Raw genomic sequence first — 9246 nt, 5'->3', positions numbered from 1 at the left:
CTCTGTTCCCGGAAATGCATCCGCGAAGGAGCCGTGGAGGAGCCATCAGTGTATCCTCGGTTATAGCTCCTCCAGAGAGCCTCCTCGATGCTCGGTCCTCGACGTGCATTTAGAGAAATGAGATGTCCTTCAACATGGCGCGCTAAAATTCATTTCCGGGTCACTACCGGAGGACAGAGGAGTCGAGGAGTCGAGGAGGGGGATTTGATGAAATGAGAAAGGGCCATAGACAGTCTGTGGTTTGTACTTGTTTAACTTGTGTCCAGTTTCTGAACAGATATGAGGAGCTGTGAGCTCTGAGTGTGTGCTAACGGCTGATGTGTTGGGACATATTTCGCTGTCGGGTGTTGACCAATCACGAAGCGTCATTTCTTGACTGGCAGCAAAAACAACCAAGCACAGCAGTGCTTCTCTGGCTCCCAAAGGAATACCCTTTCCGTCCAATGTGAAATGCTGTGGTGTTTTCTGAAATGCTGTGGTGTTTTCTGAAATGCTGTTGTGGCCACCGTATTTTTCTTTATTTTTTTTTAATTATCATTTTACTCTATTAAATTGATAATAAATATACATACTAAAATGACAACGTTTTTTTTTTAATGAATGTAATGTATTTAAAGTTTCTCTCAGGCACTGTGTGTATGCCTGACACAATACACACAAAGTCAAAAAGGTAATTAAAAGAATAATATGTACTATACAATTGTATATATAACTTCTCATCATGTAGATGAGATGATGTTGTATCCGAGAGGTATTGTTTTTCCTTTTTTTTGCAACGATAAGTATTGACTTTGTTAACCTTAATTCATTTACAAATTAAAACACAGACAAACAAATACAAAGTAGAAATTATTTGGGAAAATATACATTCTATTTATTTTTAAGACAAAATACACAAAACTTTCAAAAGTATGATCAATATTATTCTTTTGTTTCCTGACGGTGACATCTGAGGAGGGTTGCAAACCTGCAGTTTAAGCTTTTATCCTCTAGATGTCAGTCTGGGTTCGAAAAAAATCTCACAAAAAAGGAGATTCATGTTTACCGCAGATACACAGCAACAGAGTCAACTGAGCACTATGGCCCACATCAAACTGCTACATATGAAAGATACAAGTACAAATCCTTTGTGTTTACCACATTTATTCTTCATATTTATTTTATGGTTCTCTTAAGCTCGTTTGAGTTCTTCTGTGTCCTTGCTTTGTGTGCAACATGAATGTTTGAATTGTCTGTATTTTTTACTTTATTGCAGATTATTATATTTTGTTGGATGTACCTTTTTCACTGGCAACAAACTGTTCTCATTCATGTTTTCTTGGTGTTTTGTATTTCTGTAATTTTCCACTATTTCATCCATATTTCTCAAAGTTATACATCAGATTTTGTATTTTTCTGTCTGTGTCTGTAATCTAAATTGCTACGGACAAAGTTTACATCCTAAACACTGGCTTTGCATACAAACACCCAACAGATTAGTGGTGTTATTCCATCAATTGAAAAAAAGACAAAGAAAGCACTGTGGACAGTTACCTGTGTTTTTGTGACCCTTATTGATCACTTGTTTTGTTTATTCATGAATTTCAAGTTAAAAGTGACTTGTGGTCCATTACTTATGTAGTTCTCTATATCCTGGCTTGAGTTAAAGGCCTTCTAGTCTTTGAACCGTTTAAATAATGCTGTGAAGAGGGAGTTTAGTCCAGAAAGTAGGTTTTGAAAGCCAAAGAGAAGTCATCACTGTGAGGCTGATCAATAACTTCATAACTCAATCAACCCTCTGGCCGGAGCTTCTGCCGTCATTCTGCCCCACCAAACAGTGAGACTCTTTCTTAATGCATAATGCACCGTGACGCTGCCATTGATCTGTGCAGGGAAATCCACTTTCTGCAGAGGGAGATGAGCCACAAAGAGCAACAGCTCTGGAGTCAGAAATATATTATATTGATTTTTTGAAATTGTAACTGTGCATTAATTCTTGATATTGAGAGGCACCAAAGCCTGTCAGGAGGAATTGGATTTCATTTATAATCTTGATTATAATATTGTCACTGTAAAGCATATTTACGCAATATTAACACTTTATCAAGACCCTATGCAAGCTATGCGCATGTTGTAATATTTTAGTAATTTGATCTTGGTTGAAAAATGTATCCTTCAATAATGCTACCATCCACAATGTAGGCTATAGAATATATTGATTTAAATTCGTAGCTTATGTTCTGTGGTGGAACAAATATTCAGATTATTTACTTGACTAAAATCTGCATTTATTAAGTATAGTAGTTGAGTAAATGTACTTAGTTACTTTCCAACACTGCCTATTGGTAAGTTATTTTCTATTAAATGAATCCTCTTTAGCGAGACAGCTTAAAAACGACGCGGGAATAATCAGCAGAGTGATACCTTTTTCTGAAACAACCCATTTCCAACAGAGTGAGACGTCTGTGGCCGTTTCTCAATCGCGAGGATGCTGGCTCGGTAGTCGCGTACTTCCAAGTCACTTCCTTCAGAAACGAAGCAAGTATACTTCCAAGCCACGGCTACGGAAAACGAAGAAGAATGGAACAGGCTAACAAGTGTGCCACTCTCGCTAACGGTTTCAACATAAACTGTACCAACAATAAATACCTCACGATGTCTATCTAATTATGAACTTGCTTTACTTTCACGGAACACATTTTTCGTGATAACAAACAAATGTAACAAAGTAACATATTTACCAGCAACACATGTTGCCCCTCTCTCCCCTGTAAATCAACAGGAAAAGTCTTGGTAGATAGGGATGTCAAGCTCGCATGATATAGTGTAATATGCATTCAAACTGATGCACGGGTTGTCAGAATTAAAGAGTGGGTGGGAGAGACGTGTGCAACATTTTCGGTTTCCTGGTGTATGAACACAGTTGTTACGAATGGGTGCCACTACATACTTACATTTAAATGTGTGCTGCGTCGGTTCAGCCATTCTCCGCAAGGGTTTTTGAAATTGGTCCGTGCGCAAAGCATTGTGGGGATTTTAAGGACGCGAAGTCTACCCATGTGCAGCCTCGAAATTTCCCCCAAACCAAGGACGCGGCCTCGGTGGAATTCCAAGTATGCTGGAGATTGGAACAGTACTTCGGCGGCACTCGATGACATAGCATCCTTGAAATATTGGCTTGGAAGCCAAAATCCTCGCGATTGAGAAACGGCCTGTGTTTCTTCCTCCTGTTTGACAGCAGCTCCGGGGCGGAGACAGGGAGGAGGAGGAGAAAGAGGCGGAGGAAGAGGAAGAGGAGGAGGGGTGCGGACTGCTACCGGACAGGACTGTGTGGAAAGCAGAAACTGGAGGCTTGAAATCTTCCTCCTTGGCTGGGCGGAGGGAGGAGGTGGGAGACGGTGTTTTTAGGGAGGCTAACTCTGAGATTGGAGACCTGGAGCTCCGTCTGACAGCATCAACATGGAGCTGGAAAACATCGTGGCCAACACGGTGCTGCTGAAGGCACGGGAAGGTAAGGATGGAGATGTTTGACAGCCCCTCTCTCCCCTGTAAATCAACAGGAAAAGTCTTGGTAGATAGGGATGTCAAGCTCGCATGATATAGTGTAATATGCATTCAAACTGATGCACGGGTTGTCAGAATTAAAGAGTGGGTGGGAGAGACGTGTGCAACATTTTCGGTTTCCTGGTGTATGAACACAGTTGTTACGAATGGGTGCTTTCAATTGCCTGCTTTTCTTGAATAGGTTTGCCGTGATTGTGATTATATGTATATGCAACATGGAGTATTTGAGGTCCGGAAGGGGTTGTAAGTGTAAAAAGCGGCACATCGGGTTTCCCTTGCTGATGTTGCAGCATCGTCGTTTGCGAAACAGGATGTTGAGGCAGAGCAGATGCACGTACAAGGGGTTGTACTCATGTGCACATTCTGCTATTCTGTGTTTAAACATTGAATAGGCATTTCTTAGCTATGCATTGAAACCTGTGTTTTTCAGAGGTAGGAAGTAACTAAGTACTATTACTCAAGTACTTTACAATGTTGAGGTACTTTCCATTCCATGTTTTGCTACTTTGTACTTCTACTCCACCACAATTCAGAGGTTAATCGTGTACTTTTACTCCACTACATTTATTCTGTACCTTTAGTTACTTTGCAGATATAGATCAATGATTGACAATATGATCAAAACTGAAATAAGACTTTAGTTTCACCTGGATTAAATTCATAAACTACTCAGCAGTAAATAAAGTTTTTACAATTAGTTCCACCTTTACCAGCTTTGATAACACTTTAATGCATCAATAATTATGATCTAAACCTATAATGTGAAATAGGCCAATCTGCTAAATTAGTACTTTCACTATTGGTACACTAAGTATATTTACATGACAATACTTTTGTAATTTTACTTGAGTAAGATTTTGAATGAAGGACTTTTACTTTTAACACAGTATTCCTACACTTTGGTATTTCTACTTTTACTTAAGTACAAGATCTGAGTACTTCTTTCATCATTGGTTATCTGTTTGTAAACCCTCATTTTAAATTTTGGAACTGTAATTCAAATTCAGTGGTGGAAGAAGTATTCAGATGCTTTACTTGAGTAAAAGTACCAATATATTATTGTATAAATACTACATAACAAGTCATCCATACAAAATCTTGAAAAGTACAAAAGTATTATAAAAATACTAAAAAGTAACCATTCTGTAGAAAATGTGCCTTTTTGTGTATATATAATTATATTTATGTATGTGACATTTCTAGATAATATTGTTGCATCAAGTATAGCATTTTACTGCTGTAGACAAACAAAGTTCTGATTGACTTTTTGTAAAAATAAATTAAATAATTTCGCTCTTTTGTGACTGAAAGAGTTAGTCCTCTAGTTTAATTTTAAGTGGTGCATTTTGTTCAAAGTAGCTAAAGCTGTTTAATAAATGTAGTGGAGTGAACTTACATTATTTCCATTTTTAAATGTAGTGGAGTAGAAGTATAAAGTAGCATTAAATGGAACCACTCAAGTAAAGTACAGATACCTCAAAGTTGCACTTACTTGAGTGAATGTACTTAGTAACTTTACACCTTTAGTGATTTGTAGGTTTCCTAGATGAAGTACCTTTTAGGTGGTCAGATATGTCTAAAATGTAAATGTTCCAGAAAAGTTTGTTATTGTTTTTGAAACTGGAGAAAAGGTTGCAGTGACTTATTGCCAAAATAATCCTAATGCCATAGGGACACGAAAAGATGAGTGCTGTGATCGCTAACGCCGGTTTATCTGCTCAATTCAGTTTATCCTTAGTGCTCTGGGGCTTCGTTTATACGCCGTGTGTAGGATTCACGTGGGAAGGTTGCTTACGTGAAATCCAAAAAATAGGTACAGACATTTTCCGACATCTTCCGATTCACCAAACATTGCGTACCGGCGAGGAAAGTGCGTACAGCACTTCCTAAGCCGGTTTCCCTTTATAAATCACAACCGACTCAAAATGCGGTGCAGCTTTTGCGGGCTTCACGTAACGCCCATATTTGCCTATAAATAGTCAAAGAAACGCCCATTCATTCACTCATTTTGACTGACTTTATGAAGAAGATAGCAGGAAATGACGACAGAACAGCTAAAAGAACACCGTCAGATTTTGGTTATTTTGGGGAGGTGGAGATAAATCATATTGTTTGGTGGATGCAGTTTGAACCAGAGTAGCAGCATGGAGGTCGGATCGTCACCAAAATAAATAAATAAGTGGTCCGAAAAAGGTTCATGACAAAAAAGATACACATAGCCTTCTTCAGGCAGTGTGTTTGTACCGGGGACAGGAGACCCCCCCTTGATGAGAGACTGTAAGAAATGATCGGGGAATCCCTCCGGAGTGGAGTCATGACGACTGGATCTGAATTATGTTTTTGTATTTGGTGGTTTGTGTCCCAGCTGTCGATCAGCTGTGCGCAGCGTCTCCACTGCAGCAACTCTATATCCACCAGTTAAAGGAAATACAACTAATGTGTTGTGTTATATTAGCTGTACAATCTACCATATATGGTGTTCTTAGTTTCCATACCTCCTGTGTTTTACGAGCGACTTATCAAGTCTTAGCAAACGGCATAAAACATGATTAAACATGGTAGTATATAAAACCATGCTCGTACAACCTATAGAAATGCAAAACCGCATCATTTATGAGAGAACATTTCATAACATTAACACAACATATTCGAGGTGGTTTTAAATAACATCCGTATTTATTTATTTCTCCAAGTTATGTTTTTGTGTGCACTGAGGAGTCTCAAACAGGCGTTTGTTTAATCATTTTAAGATTGGCTTTAGTCAATGTTTGAAAATGAATTCTTTATATATGATGAATGAGAGGTAACATTTTATTTATGGTATTATTTCCACACATTTCTCTCCATTCTTCCTTCTGCCAACGGTGTCGCAGTTTCTCGTCTCTCCCGTTTTTGTGCTTAGTGCGTACGCATGGGTTAGAGTTTGTGTGGAGGACCGCACATTTTCCCGTCAAGTTAGTATTTTATAAATCGCACACAATGCGTAGAAACTGGCGTACGCCATTTTTTGAGCGTATATCCCTTTATAAATGAGGCCCCTGGGCTTTAGCCTCTGTTAAAGCGGCATTTTGCCCATGAGCAAGGCAACATTCCTCCCAGCAGCAGACAGGCCTTGACCTCTGGATTCCCTGGAGCCTTGACAAGATGTTCTTTAATATAAACGATAAGATTAATATATATCATGATTTATTGCCCTAACAGACTGTGTTTGATGTGGGTATTAGGGTGAGGGTTAGGGATATAAAGTATTTTGAGAAAGTACAACAACATAAAAGAGCAATGTTGAGTATTATGCAGTGTATTGAATGTCAAAACACCCACGAGAAGGCCTCAGAGCATGAGGTGTTTTTTCTTTTTAGAAGACTAGATTTTAAGACTGTACACTTTGTATTCAAGCTTATAAAAGGGGCACTCCACAGTTATTACAACTTTCCAATTGCTCATATAACACATGTCATCAAGTAATTGGCTTATGAGATTTTTTAATTTGTAAAGAAATCCTCTCAAAAAACATTGTTGTCATCATAGAAATAAACCAAAAAACTGAATGTTGCATTAATGAAATTGTAGGCTCCACCGTTGTAATTGCAGAGTTGTGTTGTAAACATTACGATCTTTATCTACATAAGCCTAGCACCTTGTGGTATTGTTACATGAGCAATACTACAATGGTAACATATTTACAAGTAAAGGTCCTGCAATCAAATGCTTACTGATGTAAAGGCAGAACATTATTTAGCATAACACTTAACTGTAAATCACTTCAGTTCAACTTTATCAAAGTTCAATACTAAATCGCTAAAGTCCTCCTTTTAACTACAATTTGCTTCCACTTCACATTACCGCTGACTATTTTCCAAAGCCATTTAATTCCAGTGTGCATTTGAAATCAAGTTGCAGTGGCCTAAAAGTATCTTTATAGCCATTCGGCCATTTGCTTATCTATACTGTTTAAAAGACAAAGTCCTTTCTCTTGATAGCATTCTCTCTCTGAAGTTGTTTTTTTAATGCTAATAGTATTTTTTTTTTTTAAAGTAGCCCTTACTTCTTGGATTTAACAACCCAACAACTAAGTTTGAAGTAATTTGTGGAAGAAGGAAAAAAAGAAGTCTGCAAAATGAAAAATGGGCCTATAGAATTGGAACAAAGGTGTTTAAGATGGTGTCAAAGTTTCAGGGTGGAGTTTTCCTTTAAAGAAACCAACATTAGGCAACTTCCTATGTGCATGGATGTAAATGGCAGGAAGAGAGGAAACAAAAGTTTGAAATTCAATGAGAAAAAAACCAGTGTGGCGCCAGTGTTGAACCCCAATGTTAAGTAGGGCAAAGGGATGAAACTTATAATGTGTCATGTTGGGGAATCTGTCTTACCCTGGATAGAGTGCTCACATGTTTTTTCTTGACTTTTTGCGCCACTTCCTGTGTGAAGAGACATGTTTATATCCGACAAAGTTTCTTGTTTGTCCTGTTCTTTATAGCTTTGTAGTTGTATTGGCCCATTTAACTCTAACAAAACAGTGTTCCTGAATTTCCAGCTACAGAAATTCAGACTGCTTATCAAATATGACCTTCACATAAGCAATTGTATACCTGCAGACACTACTCAGAGCTGAAAAACAAAAAGTTTCATCTTAAATTAAAATACAATTTAATCTATATTCGGATTTACACTTAATGTTCTCCAAGAGATACTGACATTAAAAGAGCAATCAAAGTGAAATAAGCAAAAGTAACATTTAAACATGTTTCCTAAGAAAATCCAGCTGTTTTTAAATTCAAAGATTTCATCTTGAATCGTCCGATGATATGTGGTGGAATTCACAGGCATTCATTATGTGAAGATCTTGATGAACTACTTCCATTTTTAATATGCGAAACATCAGATTCATAACCTGATAGCGGTGCTTTAAAAGGCACTGTGGAGTTTTTGACCTCTAGCATCGCCATGGAGCCCTTTTTTTACAATAGGGTTGCTGTTTTGTTTTTGTTTTTATGCCATGATGATCGATAGTCAGTGCAGGTAATGGGCCAACAAATGTGGCAAGTCGGAGACAAAAGTATAGGTAAGAAAGGCTGCTAGCAAGCGAAGCATTTATCCAAACAATGCCACATTTGAAATATATTAAGAAATAGCTTTGCAAATGTGTTGTAAGCAAGGAAGTGCATTCAACTTCTATAAGATTATTAGTTAATTGATTAACATAAAATGTATTGGAAACTTTTTGAAAATCCTATAAGTAATTTTTCAATCAAAGATCCCGAACATTTAATGCTTCTTGCTTCTCCATTGTGAAATGTTAATATTATTACCAGTCTTACACGACAGCAAACTGAACATCCTCTGTCTGTTGATTACAAAAGAAAATCACTATTAAATGATGTATTTCAGACAAAACAACATCCAACACATTTGTCAGGCCTTCAGGACACACACCATGTGCTTCAGTAACACTGAATATTTATAATTTACATACATTCTCTTTCTTTCCAGAGAAAACTCCAGAGGGAATTGTTCTGCCTTGATATTCTAGCTGGAACAAGTTGGTGAAACAGTTGAACTGTTGTTCAGGAAACAAACTTGTAGAAAAGAGGTCATTTAAAAAAGGAACAGATGTGTTTTTCTTTATTTTGGTGTGACATGGTATTTTTTTGGCGGTGGGGATGTTATCTCATGTCAGGCTGAACTTTAGTGTCTTAGATACCG

At 37.7% G+C, this 9246-nt stretch overlaps 1 protein-coding gene across 1 annotated transcript in view; it reads left to right on the top strand.

Moving 5' to 3' along the window:
* Positions 1 to 3257: 3257 nt before the first annotated feature.
* The window catches only part of grk6 (G protein-coupled receptor kinase 6), a 55832-nt gene continuing 49843 nt past the window's right edge, over positions 3258 to 9246 (top strand). Inside the window, exon 1 of the mRNA XM_034098908.2 lies at positions 3258 to 3490. Within this exon, the coding sequence (XP_033954799.1) occupies positions 3439 to 3490 (52 nt within the window). The 5' untranslated portion in view covers positions 3258 to 3438. The remainder of the gene's footprint in view (positions 3491 to 9246) is intronic.

The sequence above is a fragment of the Pseudochaenichthys georgianus genome, chromosome 14 (genome assembly GCF_902827115.2).
Source record: "Pseudochaenichthys georgianus chromosome 14, fPseGeo1.2, whole genome shotgun sequence".
Taxonomy (NCBI): domain Eukaryota; kingdom Metazoa; phylum Chordata; class Actinopteri; order Perciformes; family Channichthyidae; genus Pseudochaenichthys; species Pseudochaenichthys georgianus.
This window is presented reverse-complemented; position numbering and strand designations above follow the sequence as displayed.